Here is an 18,702-nt window from a genome sequence, read left to right on the forward strand (position 1 = left end):
CCACACCCACCCAGCGGCGGTGGCTCCGCCCCCGCGGCCGCCTCAGCGATCGTGCCCGCCGGGCTTCGCACCCCGCGGGGGAGCGGGCGGGGGTCGGGCCGGGCTGTCCTGTCACGGCGTCGCACACCCACCTGGTCGGCCAGGGCTGGGGCACCGCACCGGCGACTCAGGGTGAGGCCGCACCTCGAATCCTGGGGGCAGTTTTGGGCCCCTCAGGACAAGCAAGTTGAGAGAAGGGAATGGAGCTGGTGAGGGGCTGGAGCACAAGTGTGATGGAGCGGCTGAGGGACCTGGGGGTTCAGCTGGAGAACAGGAGCTGAGGGGAGACCTTCTGATCTCTGAACTGCCTGAAAGGAGCTTGGAGCCAGGGGGGTCGGGCTCTGCTCCCCAGGAACAAGCACCAGGAGCAGAGGAAACGGCCTCAAGTTGCACCAGGGGAGGCTGAGGTTGGATCTGGGGAACAATTTCTTCCCCCAAGGGCTGTGGGGCATTGGAACAGGCTGCCCAGGGCAGTGCTGGAGTCACCATCCCTGGAGGGCTGGACAGACGGAGATGAGGTTCTCAGGACATGGGGTAGTGCAGGGATGGGGTGATGGTTGGACTCGCTGATCTTGAGGGTCTCTTCTTACCAAAATGTTTCTCTGATTCAATGACTCCCCTGTCTGTGCTTACAGCTCCCAATGGTGCCTGCCTCCAAAAAGACCCCCCAGGCAGGAGCCAGCCCCCTGCTGCGGCTCCTCAGACCACCCAGCACCGAGGGGACCCTGTGGCACCATCACCGTCTCCCAGGCCAGCTCTGGTGCCAACCACCTGCACAAATGGCAGCCGTGAGCAAGGCTGGCGACAATGGCGTCCACCGGCGAGGTGTGTGGCGGCAGCCGTGAGTGAGGGGTGTGGAGACACGGGGCGGGGGGTTTGTTCTGGTGGAAGCCCTGGGCAGTGGCCGCGGGGCTGTGCGGACAGGGCACGGCCAGGCAGCGTGAGGAGCCCCGGGGAGGTGCTGCCAGGACGCCGTCACCAAACAAGCCCTTGTGTGATGGCGGCTTCTCATTCTGTCCTGTGCCGTGACATCGTGCAGCAGCGCAGCCGTGTTATCAGTGTAGGAAACAATCGTCTTGCCAATAATAGGCCCAGACAGGATCTCTCAGCAAAGCACATTTTATTAACAAGTTGGCAAGACCGGATGTTCTGCCTAAAGGTAGGCACACGGAATAGGGCAAAAAGCCCCTGCTTATATCCCCCAAAATCCTGGCTGCAAATTCCCTCCCTGGCAGGGTTTACATACTTCATTCATCTAATTCTAACCATCCCCTTCCCCTTATCAATCTGTTTAAAATACGGGTTCCTGGCTCTTTGGCCACCCTCCCCCCCAGATTAACTTTTGTAAATACAGGGATCAGTTTGCACTCCAGGATTAGTTCGAAGGGACTCTGTTTCACATTAAGGATTTATAGTGTGATGTCTCTCAGCCGTTCTCCCGCACTGGGGTGGGGGGTCAGACGCCGGATCAGTTGTAAAAACGACATTCCTCCTTCAAAGGCTCCTTACATTGGTGAATGCCACTGCCGTGACGTCACCGCTGCACCTCGTGACGTCACGCCACTGCTGCGGGAGACGGTGACGTCACGGTGTGTGCGGAGGCGCTGGGTCCCCGCAGCCCCCGCTGCCTTCCGGCTCCGGGGGTGCCCGGGAGCCGCCCGAGCGTTCCGGGCTGGCCGGTGTTCCCGGGGGGGCAAAGCGGCGGCGCTTCCGGCGCGGGCGGCCCGGCTGGCGGAAGTGACGGCGGGTTTGTTGACAGCGGAGGCCGCGGCGGGGGGAGCGGGCCCGAGCAGGACGGGAACCCCCTGCCCGCCCCGGGGAGCGGCGCCGGGACCAGCCGGGACTCCCGCCGCCCCGCATCGGCCGCGCCGGGGCCTGGCGCCAGGTGAGTGCCGGCGGCCCCCTCCTCCACCCGACCCTCGGGGCTCGCCCTCCCCGGGGGCACCGGGCCTGCCTGCCGAGGGCTGCGGCGGCAGCGCCGCCCCCGCGGAACCGCCGGCCCCGGCAGCGGCGCACGGTGCCCCGCCGGCCGAGCCCACATCCCCTCCCCGCGAGCACCGAGCCCCGGCGGGCAGGGCCCAGGGCCGCGTCAGCCCTGCCGGGAGGAGCCCCGGCGCGGTGACCTCTGTGCCTCGGGAAGCGGGTCCGGAGCCCCGCGTGGGGTTTGGGGTTGTGACCAGACCTGCCTGCAGGCTGGTAAGGGGCTGCCGGGGCTGCCAGAGCCCAGCGCAGTCCAGCGGTGCCCAGGAAACTGTCACCCGGGGGCTCCCGGAGTGTCCTCGGGCAGGTCACCTTTTGGAAAGAAAATCCATGATATGGTTTAGTCAGCCCAAGGGGCGTCTTTACAGCAGGCACGTACAGAGGTTAACATGTTTCCCAGCCAGCACAAGTTGTCTCATTTATGATGTTGGTCTCGGCAGGCTGACGAGTTTGGAAATAGCAGGTTTTGCTGGGCCACAGAATAGTTCAACCTGCTCCTGCTTCAGTTTCCCTGCTCTAAGGCAGGGATGGTATTTCCCCACAAAAGCTGCAATGACCAATCAATTAATAAAAACACAGGGATTTGCAGCTGTAAGATGCCAGCTAAAATGACAGTGCAGTTTTCCTTAAAAATGTAACCCGTGCCAAACTCTGCATTTACATTAGATTTGTTATTCTAAAGTCATTGCAATCAGTTCATGTCAGCACGTATTGTTTGCCCTCTTCTTGGACAAGTCCCTGATGCTGGAAAAGTCAGCTTTGCCAATCATTTTTGTAGCAACAGCATAAACGTTATGTCGCTGGCGTGGAGCCACAGTGAGTCAGGCTTGGCTTTGGGCAGCTGCCTGGAGAGAGAGGCTGGGAGAGGAGATCAGTCTGAAGTCCAAGGTAGCAAATATTGGCACAGGCGGCCCCAGGAGTGCCAAGTCTCGCGTGCCGGTGCAGCCTGAAATGCCATAACAATACAGATATAGCCCCAAAATAAGCAATGTTTGCCAAAGAGGCTGGCAGGACCTGGAAGGCTGGTGATGGGGGAGAGCAAAGCTGCATATTCTGCAGCTTCCTTCGGGCCCGTGGATGGCAGGAGGGTGCCGTTACTCCACGGGGAGGGCTACTTGTGGACATAGCTGGGTGTACAGGCTTTTATATGCCGCCTCCTGCGTCTCCAAGGGACTCAATTCCTTCACGCATTAAGATAGAAGCAAATCCGTTAGAAAAATAAATTGGAAAAACTATTGGCAGCTGTTGTTCTAGTCACTTTTCAATTCCTGCACTTGAATTTTCAGTGTATTTCATGTATCTGTCTTTGAGCCTTCAAAAACACCCGTGCACTGGAACGCACTGGTGCCAGTCTGCCCAGTGGGCAACTTGCTGAGGATAACAATTAGGCAAATGTTAATGATTTGTCAGCATCTCTAGTTTGTTTATTTTTATCAACACGCTGAGCTTATAACTAGAGACAATCACAGAATGTCCCAAGTTGGAAGGGACCCACGAGGATCATCAAGTCCAACTCCTGACAATATTGCTCAGTGCAGCTTGGCCCTCTGCTTCCATCTCCCCCCACCCACTTGAGTCTAACCAAGGAGGGAGAGACCAGCTTGTGTCACGTCCTGTACAACAGGTCACAGCAGCAGCTCTTGGTGCTACTCACATATCCCTAATAAATCATGAGGATGAATGCCTTGGTGTTGTTTTACTGGGAGGGTTTAACTACTTTCTGTTAACCTTCAGTCTGTGATTTCGGTGGTGGCTCACAGGGAGCTCCGAAGTTAAAGCGCAGCTGATTTCCCCGGGGCTGGGATCAGCCGACTCCGTTGTGCTGGTCTCAGCAGGGAGGGACGAGTGGGTTGTCAGAGCCACAGGACAGCAGTTCTCGCCTTTTAGTGCTTGGAGCTGCTTGGACAAGTCCCAAGCACTGGCCGTTTCCAGCTGCACGTGATAACAGATTGTCAATGGGAGTTTGTTTTTGAGTTCTCCGACCATCGGTAGTTAACAGCGAAAGACACTGGCTGCAGGGACCTCCCGTCTGGTGGCACAGGGAAACTGGTAGGGACAGCAGAACGCGTTTCCAGCAGGTTCTGATCTTCCTGTTGATCTTGCCTTTCTGGAAAGATTCCCTCAAGGAAGCTTCTGGCAAAATTTGCAAGAGGGACTCGTTCTGGAGGTGAAGCAGATTCGTCCCCAAAGCAGACACAGTGCAGGACAGCATCCTTCCACCTGCGCTCCCTGAGCCGGGACCTCTTGGCCAGCAAGACGATCCTGTGTGTTCAGTGGCCTGTTTGTCCACTTACACCGGAACGGGGTTTGGCCCGGGGATGCACGTACCGCAGGAGGGGTCCAGCACAGCCGCTCCTCCATGGCTGAACGAGGAGCAGTTCTGCCCATCTCCGCTTGCTTTTTGAGAAGCTCGTTTGAGTTTCGGCTTAATTCCTTGGCCAGCTCTTTGTCCCCGACACTGAAGTGCACCCTTGGGAAAAAACAAACAAAAAAACCCCAAATGAACAAACAAAACCCAAACATTTAATGAAACACAGAAACAAGGAAGAAAGGAGCTTTGATTTCAAACTTGTGCTGTCTTCGTGTTTGCATGGAAATCTACTCTGCACCGCAGGGAGGGATCGGAAGGCTGGGAGCCCGGGCTGCCGGGCAGGCGCAGTCACCGCTGCGCTGTCACCCATAGAGACCATTTGGTGCCCGAATTTGAAAGGTCACCTTGTCCACAGCCTTAACTGGTCCTTCGTATGGGTGTCATCACCTAGGCAGCAGCTGAACAGATCATCTGAAGGGGAGGAGGGAATGTGTCCATGGAAATAGATAGAAGGGTTCACATTAGGGTGGCTTCTGATGTGATTTGACCCTTTGAAAGTGAAATGAGGAAATGATGCTGCAGCTCCAAGGCTGCAGCAAGTTTCCTTCAGTGCCAGCAAGAGTGTTAACACTAGAGCTGCAAGATTTTTTTTGGATAAGAAAATAGACAGGGATAGCTTCCCCTCATTGTCTGCTTCACCCATCCTTCTTTATCCTGTATGGAACATAAAGAAGGGCAGAAGCGTCTTGCCTTTTCCTACTCACACCTTTTTGTGAGAGATTTGGAATGGTTTGGGTGAGCTGGATGTAGAGATGCCCAGCATGTGCCGCAGCCTCACTTTAGACTGTGCTCAAAGGGAAGCCAGACTAGTCTGTGTGTTTCCCTCTGGCTTCTGATCCACTCCATGGTCTAGTTCATGGACTTACATGAAGCTTCTGGCTTGGCACTGCAGAGAAGCATTGAGCTTGAACATAACATTTCACTTGGAACACCACCAAACAGAATTACAGGCACAAGATGTGGGGCCAGCAGATCCCAGTGGGGCTACGCAAGAGATTATCCTGACAGTAAATTTTCTGGTGGTTTATCCAGCCCACCCGAAGGAGACCAAGTGATGTGGTTTCTGCCACTTCCCTTTCCAAGCGCCTTTGTCAGCCAGATAACCCCTGCAATGAGGAAACGTTTTCTTGCTGTGTAGCCTCAACTCCAAACATGTTTCGTGTTAACTCATTCCCGCAGTGTCCCCGGGGGTGGGGACACCAAGGAGTTAAGGGCATACTGCCAGAGAGGCCAGAATGCTGGATGTTCTTTTGAGGTCAACAAATGATGGGCTGGAAATACAACTATCAGCATCCTGCTGGTGCAAGAGCTTTGCAGGACACTTGCCAATGTGCCTTTCTCAATGCTGCTTTTTTTTTCCCCCCCCCTTCTGGTTATAGCTGTCCTGATGTCCCTGTAAATTCATCCTGGAACTTAATTTGAGGATCTACTGAATCCAAAGCTTCCTTCTGCTCTTCCTCTTCCCATAACTTCCCTCAAGATGGCATCTGATAGCCCCGAGACGCTAATGGCCTTGTGCACGGATTACTGCCTTCGCAACTTGGAGGGGACTCTCTGCTACCTGCTGGACAATGAAACTCTCCGGCTCCATCCCGACATCTTCTTGCCAAGCGAGATTTGTGACAAACTTGTCAACGAGTACGTTTCAGGGCTGTGGAGAAGCTGTTTGGTTTGGGAAGGAGCTGGGAACTCAGGGAAGGGGGAGCGTAGTTCTCTAAACAGAATGATGGGAAAGGGGGAAAAAATGTGGAAGAATTCATAGGGCATTTTTTTCCCCCCTCATATTGGAAATAAGGATTTGCATTAACTTCAGAACAAAGTGTCCCCAGGGTTATTGTATTCTAGTTTCTGTGGAAATCACCATCTCCGTGTAGGTAAACCCAGAGCAAAACAGTCACTGCTTCTTCCAAGAACATCAGTAAGCAAAGGAGTCTTCCCATTTCCCACCACTGAATCGTTACATTTCTCTATCAAGCCAGAAAAATAAACGTGCAAAGTGCTAACAGATATTAAATGTTAAGGCTGCTGCTCCCATAGCTTTACAAAACAACCTGTTTCCAGGGATCTGTATAATTTGGCTATCACATTCTCTCTTGGCTGAACTCCTGCCCACAAAGTCTGGCAGAGAACTTTTCCCAGCTAATTTTCTGGGGAAGAAAAAAATATTGCCATCTTTAAACAGCTAGGGGAAAAATATCCTGGCATCTGTGCTTGCCAGAATCCAGTTTGCTCACATACACAGGTGACCTTGCACAAATCTTTGCCTGAGATTTTCCTGAGGCTCGTTATTTGTGTGCAAGAAGAGGTAACAGGCTTGCTGCCGTTACCCCAAAGGCTGTTCTGGGTGATCAGCAGGGAGCCCAAGTGCTCACGCGCTTGGTGGCATTTTCTTGTAGCCAGTGAAGCTGCTAGAGCTGTAGCTGAGTCTTCGTGTCGTGCTGTGCTAACGCTGTTGTTCCAACACAGGTACGTGGAGCTGGTGAAGACAGACAGCATCTTTGAACCCCATGAAAGCTTCTTCACCCTGTTCTCAGATCCCCGGAGCACCAGGCTGGCTCGGATCCACTTGCGGGAGCAAATTGTGCAGGACCAGGACCTGGAAGCCATCAGGAAGCAGGTGGTATCGCACCAACAACAGCTCCCACTGCCACCTCACACAGCAGGGCTGCTGCACAGGCACCCCGAGATTCCCCAGACTCTGTCCTTCACTGGCCAGATTTTCTTTGGGTCAAGCTCAGCTTCTCCCTTCTCCGCTCCTAGAGCCGCTGCAGGGATCAGGATGGGGACACTGGTCTAGTTCAGTGACACGTAGTCTGAGTCTCTCCCAGTGGAGCGGGGGTTTAGAGAACGAGGTGGGCACTCTGCCTGTGAAGTCTTTCTAACTTTGATTTCCCATCTTCCAGGATCTTGTTGAGCTCTACTTGACTAACTGTGAGAAGCTGACAGCCAAGAGTCTGCAAACCTTGGTGAGCTTCAGCCACACGCTTATCTCCCTGAGCCTCTTTGGCTGCTGCAATATCTTCTATGAGGAGGAGAACCCCGGAGGCTGCGAAGACGACTGTTTGGTGAACCCCACGCGCCAAGTCTTGGTCAAGGACTTTACTTTTGAAGGCTTCAGCCGCTTGCGCTTCCTGAACCTGGGCCGCTTGATTGAAGGGGTAAATGTGGAGACGTTGCTTCGGCCTTTGGCCTCCCTTGCAGCTCTTGATCTCTCTGGGATCCAGCTGAACGATGTGGGATTTCTGACCCAGTGGAAGGACAGTCTAGTTTCCTTAGTGCTTTACAACATGGACCTTTCAGAGGAGCACATCCAAGTGATCGCAGAGCTTCGCAAGCTCAGGTCAGCAGATCTGTTCTTCCTTGTTTATCCTTTTCCTGATGGTAGGGAAAGGTCTTTCAGGAATGGTCTACGTGCCTGCTAATGGGAAGCCACCCACTGCTGGTGTCACATTAGAAACCTTCCCATGAACAGGCTCACTCGTTGACTTGCTGTACGTGTCTGACACGTCTAAAGCCAACCTGCATTTTGCTTGCAAAAGAACATCACTTAGCAGAAACTCCCTCTTGGAAAAGCAAAAAACACCACACCCTACCCTCCTTCACCCCCTCAAAACCAAACCCCACAACACAACCATGCACACAAACAAAAAACCCACCACAACAACAAAACCTCACAACCAACCAACCACAAAATCCCAATCAAACTCAACCACACTTCTCTAGCCAAACAAAAAAGAACAGCAGGATATTTGAGAGATGGCAAAAAAATGACTACAGATGTATATGTGTACTAATATCATGATAATCACACTGTGAAATTCAATCCTCCAGACCACTTGTGAAACAGGAATGTCCAAAGTTTAAGCCTGGCTCTGAGATAACACTAAGAAGAACTCTGAGCTCGGCCTGCTCCTGTGCTCGGTGGCAGCGCACTGTGCACAGACCATGCAGCCAAGGGAACAAGCGGTGTAAATAAACAGGCACTCCTGACGCAACAGTGTTGACAGTGAAAATACCTCCTGAAGCAGAGCTGAGACGATTGCTATTCACACTTCACAGTGCTATCAGGAAAGAGATCCAGGACTTTCCAAGCCAGAGAAGGGCCTCACTAGTCACACAAAGGATAATCAGCAGTGGTTTAGTTGGTATGGGCTGTGCTGCCTGCAGACACTGGAGGGGACCGCGTTAACATATGACCTGGGAGTCTCAGGGAACATTTTGGGTAATATTTGCTAAATCCAAGTCCTTTAACTCCCAGTCACTTGCAATGAGACTTGGTCTACAACAGGTAGAAGACACCTGTGAGCGGGCTGTTGCCCCTGTCTTAGGCAGTTTAGAAAAGTCTCTCCCAGGGGTCTCGGTTACTGGTCAGTGGGCAAGAGCAGCTCCTGTCCTGTACGGGACCCAACCCGCACACGATCGCTGCTCAGGTTGTCCCACTGCTGCCTTAGCCTCAGCTTTTCCTCAAAGCTTAAGCATTTAAATACCTGGAGATAAGTGAAATCAGGGCAGAGTAACAGCCTGCAGTGTAAAAAATACAAGATTTGGGAAGCAGACAAAAACCTGGAGTAACTTAATGTGTGGGATGAGACAACGTACGTTTCTGGGGATGCAAAGATCCTCTAGCACATCTGAACCGCCAGGCAGAAACGTGCAGGTGGCTGTGGTGATGGAGCTCGGGAAAGGCAGTTCCTGAGCCTGGAGCAATTTTCTTTGTGCTGTGTGGCCAAATGATTAATTGTGCTCCATTCTAAGTAGACCTCTACCAGATATCTGTGTGCTTCGGTTAGACACAGGGCCAGATGCTACAGAACCACATTCCTGTATCTTGTGAAGGAAATAATAATCATAATAAATAAATAATCATCACACTTGCCTTGTTATCTTCCTCTGTTAGAGAGGCAGAAACACCAGCTGACGCTTTCCAGGCTCTGAGCTGCTCTCTGTTGTTCGCAGGCACTTGGATATCTCCCGAGACCATCTGTCCAGTTATTACAAATTCAAGCTGACCCGGCGGGTTCTAAACCTGTTTGTGGAAAACTTGGTAAACCTCACGTCGCTCGATATCTCAGGGCACACCATGCTGGAGAACTGCACTATCCCAAGCATGGAGGAGAAGATGGGCCAGACGAGGTAAGGAAGCAGCACTTTCTGAGGACTGCTTGGGTGGATAGATTGACCAAAGAGGAATAAAGAACAGCTCCCTCTTCTGAGCTTCCCCATTCTGTAGGTCTAATTAATACTAAAAAGCAGGATACAGCTGTTGCTAGTTTCTCCTGATGCTAAACACTGGTATGGGAATCAGCTGTGGTTCTTTTATGTGCCACATGTAAGGACTTCTAAGAGTAAGAAAAAAGTCATCCTACCTGCCTCCCGTACATACCTGAAGTGTTTCAGTTGTTTTCCCCACACGTTTTTCCAGGTGTCTCTTGCAGTGATTTATATTTCATCTGAAAGGACTCCAGAGCCCTTTACACATTTTCTACATAAAACATTCTTACCCTCATTGAAATCCAGGCACTTCCAAGACAAAACATTTCTACACATCAGTTTTCACAGGAAGGCTGAGTGTTTTAGGAACCTAGAATCTAAAGGCATATTTTCAGATTTGACCTGGGCGCTGGGCAGATCAGCCTTTGAAAATCCTTGTGCCCTTCAATAGGGGCACACCCAGGGGTCTGGGTTTTCTACCAGAACTCTGCCCTCCTGTTCCCCAAGAAAAGCAAATGAGTGGGACTGTATTGACTCCTTTCCACTGCACTGGTGAAAAAGAAAGGCAGCACCAACACAAGTGATCTCCTTGTTTTTTGGTTGTTTTCTTATTTTTCCTCAGCATTGAGCCAGCAAAGAGCAGCATCGCTCCGTTCCGGGGTCTGAAACGACCGCTCCAGTTCTTGGGCCTCTTTGAAACATCTCTCTGCCGTCTGACACATATTCCAGCCTACAAGGTAACGAGGCCACAAGAATATTGGCGATAGGTGCTTGGTAAAAGTTTTGAGAACATGAAAATTACTGGCTGCTAGTAGAGACTTCTTAGCTTCTTGGGTGTGACAACTGAGCTCTGACCTTTCAACACCTACTTGACAATGCAGGAAAACTGCCAGAAAGCAACACCTGGTCCCCACGTGGTTTTTACAAGGTTTAAAAAACACGCCTCTTGCAGATGGGCATGGAAAAATCATCCGACCTGAAGGACAGGATGTCTGTGATTACAAGAAAAGGATTTAAGACAATAGCAGTCTTGCTTGTGGCCCAGAGGTGCCATTTCTTGTCCCTCTGGGCTAAGTGACTCAGTCTCTTTGCTCTCGTCCTGGGCCTAATTCTGGTAGGAGAGTGGTGGGAAGTTGTACCCTTTGACCTTCCAGATCTACCCTCAGAGTTCCCTTGACACATTGGTTTTCCTCTTTCACTAATTCTTCCCTGACTCTTTTTGTTCCTCCATGCCAGGTGAGTGGAGACAAGAATGAAGAGCAAGTCCTGAATGCTATTGAGGCTTACACCGAACACCGGCCAGAAATCACTTCCCGGGCCATCAACCTCCTTTTCGACATCGCCCGTATCGAACGCTGCAGCCAGCTGCTGCGAGCCCTTCAGGTGAGCCCCACGCGAGCATTTACCTCACCCTGACGAGGGAAATTTCACTGTCCCTGTCTTTTCTTCACCCTGGGACACCATATCAGGCCATTCTGGATAAAGTTCCAGTGGTGCAGTGGAACTGGGCACCTTCATGCCATAAGCATGTTCCTGCAATGCCTGGGCTACACGTTCCTTGCAGGCGTAAGTCTTGGCCCCACACAGCTGTAATGGTCACATCAAGACTCAACAGCAAGTCAGTGGCACTGAAGCTTCATGTTGCTTCTCTGCAGCTGGTGATCACAGCCCTCAAGTGCCACAAGGATGACAAAAACATCCAGGTGACGGGCAGTGCAGCCCTGTTCTACTTGACCAACTCCGAATACCGCATGGAGCAGAGCGTAAAGCTGCGGCGCCAGGTCATCCAGGTGGTGCTGAACGGCATGGAGTCCTACCAGGAAGTCACGGTAAGAGCGGCTCAGCCTCCTTCAGCTCCCATGTCCTCCCTCCCTGTATTAAGTCTTCAGCCCGGTGTTAGAATTGGGTCTTCTAGGCGTCCAGGACACGAGCCAAGGCAGACACCAGAGGAGGCGTTGCCCAGATCTGCTGCTTGCCTTTACTCAGCGATGAGATTACATGGAGGGTTCTCCTTGTCCATGCAATGTTCTCCAGAACAAAGAGGAGAAAATGATAGCAAGGCTCCTTTTTATCTGATGGTAGTGGTCAAAGGGTATATATGACACAGCATAGACATCCAGCACTGTGGGGTGAAAAGGGTGCAGGCGTTGAGTCAACAGAAAGAAACGCCACCCCAGCACACTGTACTGGAAGCAAGCTGACATTATACACTGTGATACACTCCCAGAACGGCAGCTGCTGCGTAGAGAGCTTACAGGCAGCAAGGAACTGGCTTGGGAAGTGACGGGCGTTGGGTGACCGTTTGGCCATGTGAGACCAGAGTGGCAGTGAGAAGATGGTACCGATTGAGCACAACTAAAGCACAGTGCTAAACAGGAGGGTAACAGAAATGTTAGTGGTCATAGTCAAACAAGAAGATGGTTTCAGTACCAAGCGGCAAGGAAACATGAGATGACGGGCTCCATGTTTTTGTAGCCATTTGGTGCAGTGTTTGCTTCCTTTTGACCCAGGTGCAGCGAAACTGCTGCCTGACACTGTGTAACTTCAGCATTCCTGAGGAGCTGGAGTTCCAGTACCGCCGAGTCAATGAGCTGCTGCTGAACATCCTCAACCAGAGCCGGCAGGATGAGTCTATCCAGCGCATCGCTGTGCACCTCTGTAACGCTCTGGTGTGCCAGGTGGACAACGATCATAAAGAAGCTGTGGGCAAGATGGGGTTTGTCATGGTTGGTATGGTCCCAAGGTGTCTACTTATCCTTAATCCAAGCCAGCACAATTCCCTTGCAGGAGTGCACCAAATTCATCCAGCCAGTGACCTGACCGTACAGTGTCACAGCAGGGAGCTGGTGTCCCAGAACTGCCAACCTCTCCTGGAACCTTCCCCTCCCCATGGCATCTCCCCATCAGCACTGGAAGTCCTGATATCAGAGACAGACTGTCCGTGAGAGCAGGGAAGCCACCTAACCACCTTATCTCTTCACCGCGTCATATTATTTCCAGAGCTGGTACCACCTCGTGACCAGTTCCTTCTGTATCTCCCAGAGTTTGCAGCAGCAACTGCAACGGCTTTGGTGCAGTTATGCCACGTTCTAGACTTAGTCATGCAGGTCAAAATTGACTTGACTGCAGACTTGACAGCTCAGCAACGTAGTTCAGTTCTGTGAATACTTGCTGCACTGAACATAACCTGGTCCCACAGGCTCAGAGAAAGAGATACCAAGTTGGTGGTCTACAAAGGATCAAAACTGCATATACCTGCAAACCAGCTACAGTGCAGCAGTTAGTTTTAGTTCTGTGATTCTTGGACTGTGTCTCACTCTTCCCCTTCCTCTGCCCACAGACAATGCTGAAGTTGATTCAGAAGAAGTTGGCTGATAAAACGGTGGGTATTTCCCCCAAAAATTGTATGCACAGAGTATTTTATCCTCAGTCTGACTTAGGCACGGGGGTCAGTCTGGAGTGCCAGCTCAGCTTCTCTAACAAACACAAGACATCTCAGCTGATGCTGCAGAATTTCCTGTCCTAGGGTGGGGGTGAGTGGAATGTGACAGGGAGGCAAAAATATTAAACAAAACCCACTTGCTGACAAGTTGAAAGTGAATAACAAGGTTCTCTTACCTCTGGAGCTGTCTAGGGTGATGGCAGAGAGGAAACACAAGGGGTTGGTTTGCACCAGGTTCCCACATGAGTGAAGCTCTGCCTCTGTCCCTTTCTCTTTGGCTCTGTAGTGTGATCAGGTGATGGAGTTCTCCTGGAGCGCACTCTGGAACATCACTGATGAGACGCCTGATAACTGTGAGATGTTCCTCAACTACAGCGGCATGAAACTGTTCTTGGAGTGCTTGAAAGTGAGTACACCTGGTTTCCTCCACAGGAATGCTGACCTTAGCAGTGGAGATGCAGGTGCCTGGCCAGGATCCCTGGCTGCGCTGATCTATAAGCAGTACTTCCTACGTTGCACAAACAGAAAAGAAAAAGCTTGCACGTTTTCTTCTTTCTCACATCCATCCACTCAAGCAGTAGTAGAACAGAGAGACAAACTTACACTCAATAAGTCTTCCTCTCTGCCTTTCTTGTACAAGGTCTCCCTGCAGTAGAGCGGCAGTGAGTAGTGGACCCTGTCCTTGATTCCTATGTATCATGAACACCTGAGATCCCATGTAGCATATACTAAAGAACCATTGCTGACTACCTGAAAATACTCAGCCTTTCTAGACACGCTGTACAATCTTTCACCATGGCCCTACTTTTGTATAATCCTGTTCTTTGCTTGCTTGCTTAGGAGTTCCCAGAGAAGCAGGAGCTGCATCGCAACATGCTGGGCCTCCTGGGCAACGTAGCAGAGGTGAAGGAGCTGCGCCCGCAGCTCATGACCTCCCAGTTCATCAGTGTGTTCAGGTGAGCGCCTGGCTAATGAACGGCAGGGCTGGGGCAGCGTGAATGCTCTGGAGCTCTGCTCCTCAGTCACCTGGAGACTTTTAAACCTTTGGTGCATCAGCGCCTCTAAATGATCTCTTCTCTCTTGGCAGCAACCTGCTGGAGAGCAAAGCAGATGGGATTGAGGTGTCCTATAATGCCTGTGGTGTGCTCTCCCATATCATGTTTGATGGTCCAGAGGCTTGGGGTATATGTGAGCCCCACCGAGAGGAAGTTGTAAAGAGGATGTGGGCAGCCATCCAGAGCTGGGATATCAACTCCAGGAGAAATATTAACTACAGGTGAGGGATGGAAAAGTTTGGCACACTCACCTAGGAGCCAGGATTGTCGTGGGAAGCAAGCACCAGTACAGAGGGCGCAAGAGGAAGAGCCCAGCCTGGAGGCTCTGCTTAGAGTGAAGGGGGAACTTGCTCAGGGACATATTTAGTGAGGGTTTTACATCTTCCTTTGAAACGTGTTACACAGGCTGCTGGAATTAGACACCTTGCCTGGCAGTTCGTGTGGGAAAAGTGTGGGAGCCCAACAGAATTTCTTCTGTGTGTTTTGGATGAAATTAGGTAGTTCAGGAAAGCCATGATCTGACAATCTGGGACAGCCCACGTGTTGTCCCTTGAGTCTGCCATCCTTTGCACCTCCTTAAGCCTGTTTGCTTCTGACGGTCACATGGATTGCTGCAGTCTCCTCCTCTGGGGAATATTTAAACGCAGTTCCCAGAAATCCCTTCAAGGGTTAATGCAACTGGTGGCATCCCCCAAAGCCCTTCCTGGAAGAGGCTGTCAGGTACTCTACGTTCCCCATAGTGCCTGGCAGGGATCCAGAATGAATGGCATTCCAATGCGTGAGCCACAGCGTAGACACATTATTGTTGTCAGAAGAAACACGGCAACCATTGCAGGTGAGCAGCCAGCTTTGGCTGCCTGTGATTTTCTTTGGCCCCTCTACAGAAGGGTCCACGCTGCTGGGTTTCAGCTGTCACGAGAAAACGACTGACAGTGGATGGAAATCAGATCTTGGACTCGGTTGCGTTCGTTGCAGCTGTTTAGCTGGGCAGGATGTTTGTGCTGAAGGGGTAGGGCCTGCCAGGATCGCTGTGTGACACGGGAATCTTTGCCATGGCCATGGATTTACTGCCATGGTATCTATGAGCACAGGGTTTGTATTGCTCTGAGTGGCAAAGGTGCTGGAAGAGGCAGCTCTGGGATTTTTAACAACTTCTCCGTATTTCCGTGCAGGTCATTTGAACCAATCCTTCGACTTCTTCCACAAGGGATCTCCCCAGTCAGCCAGCACTGGGCTACCTGGGCCCTGTATAACCTGGTCTCCGTCTACCGTAAGTTCCCATTTCGAAATCACGTCCACCGCGCTGTAAAAGTTGAGGGTGTGGGTTGGAGCTTTTCAGCAGAAGTCATCTTCCCAGTTTAGCTATGTAGGTAGAGAGAACTTTCTTTGAATGATGCAGGAATGCGCAGCAGCACAGCCAAACAAAAAGAAAAAGAAGAGACTTAGTGTGTAGGAAATTCTTTCGATGTTTTGGTCTTTCTGGCCATGCTCTTATGTTCTCAGCCATTTTGTGTCTGTTGTTTTCACAGCCAGGGCACCCTGAGCAGGCTGGCTCCATAAAACAGACAAGTTTTGTGGCTTCTCAGGCCACAGGCTTCTCCTTCCCCTCCTGCTGCCCTTTATAGCGCTCCTGTGAAGCTTCACAAGGACTGGTTTTATTCTTTTCTCTGCAGCTGACAAGTACTGCCCACTGCTGATCAAAGAAGGTGGGATTCCCCTTCTGAAGGACATGATTAAAATGGCCTCAGCACGGCAAGAGACCAAGGAAATGGCCCGGTAGGAAACCAATGCACTATCATTAAATACTCAATTTAGCTTTATTTTAGTTATTATTCTTCTACATCAAGTAATGCTACCAAAGAAAGGCCTGTACTGGTGTGTGTGAGGGGTGAGAAGCGAACACAGGAGAACAGGAAGAAGAGGATGAAAACAGAAGACTGAAGAGGTGTCAGTTGCCAGTACACACAGATCATTCCGGGTTGATGGAAATTGGTTATAGAAGTGGCTTGTTGGACAGGGAACCACATTGCTAATGACATCTTACACCGAGAGTCTCCAGTCATCACTGCTCTCCATACTTATGTGGGCTCCCTGTCCAAAATCATTCTGGCCTGTCACTAAACTTGCTGACTGCACTGTTAAAATGAGAGTGTTTTTAAAAGGTGGAGAGAGTCCATCACCTTTGTGAGCTTCCCCGGCTCACTGCGTTACACGACCTTCCTTTGGAGTCGTTCTGTTGGGGGTTTAAATGCCAGCTGCAGTTTCTAATCCCTGGCAGACTCAGAGCTGTAATTTCGTACGTGCAGGACGAATATCAAAGAGGTGGATGTGGGCTGGGAATATGTGCCCGTGGGGGGGCAGCGGGCGTTCCGTGAAGCATTCTACTGTCCCACAAAAAGCTTTAAACTAACCCCTCTCTCCTTGTCCTTGTTTTATCTGTAGGAAAGTTATAGAGCACTGCAGTAACTTTAAGGAGGAGAACATGGACACTTCCAGATAGAGGCACTGAGCTCGTGCCTCGAGCCAGCACTGCATCCAGCTTCTCTGATTCACTGTACATAGCGAGGACTCTTTCTTACCAACTCGCCTGTTGGAAGGAAACTTCATGTGTGTGTGTGAGACCCTCAGTAGATGAAGGTGAACAGGGGAGGGGGAGGGACCTTTTGCACAACAAAATGCTTTCCTTAAATTAGTGGACTTTTTTGTTATGAAGTTTCAGGTTGAAGTTCTGTGTGTATGATTTCTGTATAAAAAGAAAACGACAAAGACAACTACATTATGTATCTTTTAACCTTTTTGTTTTTGACCACACAGAGAGCCTCAAATGATCATGAGCTTGAAGACCTATTTGTGTGACCGCTAGTGTGACATTTTTATTTCCCACTTTTTAGAAAATACCCTTTTGCTGTATTGCATGAGGTCCTGTAATGTCTGCAAGAACACCAGTCCTGAATCGGTATTGGCTGCTCAATGGGGTTTTAGGCAGCAATGAGTTATTTATTTGGCTAGAGAGGTTGGGGGACACAATACCAGGGAGTTAGACCAAAAGAACCAACCTTTTTAGTGATATTTGTAAATTGAGAAAATGGGGAAGAAAGATCTTTCCAGTCAATTCACTCCCTTAAGTATTTTTTTATAGAAGACTCACGTTAACGGAACCATTGCTAACTGTGTATGAGTCATTTGGAAGTAAGACATTCCCATTAAAAATCAAGAGGTCTGTTTTGTCCCCCTTCTGCCAGCCCACCCAGCCTCATAAGGCCAGGGATGACCAGTAAAACCAGTTACACATCCTTGGCAACACAGGGCTTTTCTCTCTAAGGGAGCCTGTGCAACGAGGAACAGGGTTTGTTCGCAAAGGGCTACACACCTTCATTCTAGTCCTTCACGACCTTTTTAGTTGCGTTCAGCTTTATGGGGAAGGGCTACAAATGCCAGAGAGCGTCTTTCCCCTCTGCATAATAAGCTCTACCAGGCCGCAGCCCAGAGCGGCTTGTCGCGCTTGTGCGGGTCCCGCTAACGGGCTGGAGCTGTCCTGCTCTGTTTTCAGTCTGCATCAGCACAAGCCACGCTCGGTGGCAAACTAATCTCCCTGCGTAGGAACCCCGCTGCAGCACAGATGCTGTAATCGGAGGTGCTAAACTCCTCTCCTGACACTCGGGGGGTCTCCAGGCACTTTTCGGAAGGTGATGCCCTGCATTAGCACCTCTTGTTCTACCCCAGCATCTTCCCCCTGTTCTGGGAAGCAGAAGGCCCTGTTCTTATCTGACTGCCACAAGCACTCACCCGAGCAGTCCTGCTGGTGTCAGCAGCTCGACTCCGATGTATACTATGTCGGTGACAGCGTAACTCAAATGTATATGATGTCGGTGAAAGGAGGGTCCCGCTAAGGTGCTCTTCACTTCTAAGACTCTTCACCTGTAAAGACGCAAGAAGCCAAAAGCCAAGGTTTGCCCCACAGCCGCGCACTCACCAGCAGCGTCCCGTCCATGCTTGGAGCCCTCGCAGTTCTTTCAAATTCACAAATCATCCCTTAGAAGGGATTTTTAAAAGTATTTTATGTAATAGGAGACGCTGGCCACGTGAGTTGGACATTTCAGGCCTCTGAGCACAGCCTCGCTGCTCTTCCCTTGTACGTGTTGCTCCCGGATTTGACTCGCTGCTATGGTTCTTCTGGGTTCTTCTGATGCTCAGAGTTAATGTTCTCGCTGCTGAGCACATTATAGATAGATCCTGGATACACAAACTGACACTTTAAATGACAGAACACAGCTGCCCTCGAGAGGTTTTTACCTTTTCTGCCAATATGGTGTTATTCAATGTCTTTTTATTTTTTCTTTTTAACCATATGTCATTTGTTTTGATATTGTGAGATCTGTACTTTTTTCTTTAAGTATTTTTCAAACTTATATATATTTTTGTGTCACTTTTGAATTGTTTTCATATGGTTCGCAAAAACTTGACAAATTATACTTTTTTGCAGTCGTTTGATTGAAATGTATTTTTCTCTCTCTTATTCCTGTTCCCCAAGAATTTGTGTCCCTCTAAGCTTTGAGACAGGAAAGCTTATTTCAAGATCTGTTTTCTTTATAACAAATGCTAAT

The 18,702-nt window shown here is 50.6% G+C and overlaps 1 protein-coding gene across 3 annotated transcripts; it reads left to right on the top strand.

The window, feature by feature from the left end:
- Positions 1-3: 3 nt before the first annotated feature.
- Positions 4-18,595, top strand: ZER1 (zyg-11 related cell cycle regulator). 3 transcript variants are annotated; one of them, XM_005513955.3, is made up of 17 exons: positions 4-171; positions 675-864; positions 5,770-6,028; positions 6,857-7,007; positions 7,294-7,730; positions 9,347-9,523; positions 10,224-10,338; positions 10,838-10,984; positions 11,257-11,430; positions 12,112-12,327; positions 12,942-12,983; positions 13,330-13,449; positions 13,884-13,999; positions 14,131-14,319; positions 15,271-15,368; positions 15,772-15,874; positions 16,541-18,595. In XM_005513955.3, the coding sequence occupies exons 3-17, from the start codon at positions 5,871-5,873 to the stop codon at positions 16,596-16,598; spliced, it is 2,301 nt and encodes a 766-aa protein (XP_005514012.1). In that variant the 5' UTR covers positions 4-171; positions 675-864; positions 5,770-5,870; the 3' UTR covers positions 16,599-18,595. The 3 variants fall into 3 exon arrangements, with proteins under 3 accessions (XP_005514012.1, XP_064891351.1, XP_064891350.1); XM_065035279.1 differs by having other exon boundaries at positions 36-248; XM_065035278.1 differs by lacking the exons at positions 4-171; positions 675-864 and adding an exon at positions 1,760-1,924.
- Positions 18,596-18,702: the final 107 nt, after the last annotated feature.

This window comes from Columba livia, chromosome 19 (assembly GCF_036013475.1).
Source record: "Columba livia isolate bColLiv1 breed racing homer chromosome 19, bColLiv1.pat.W.v2, whole genome shotgun sequence".
Classification (NCBI taxonomy): Eukaryota; Metazoa; Chordata; class Aves; order Columbiformes; family Columbidae; genus Columba; species Columba livia.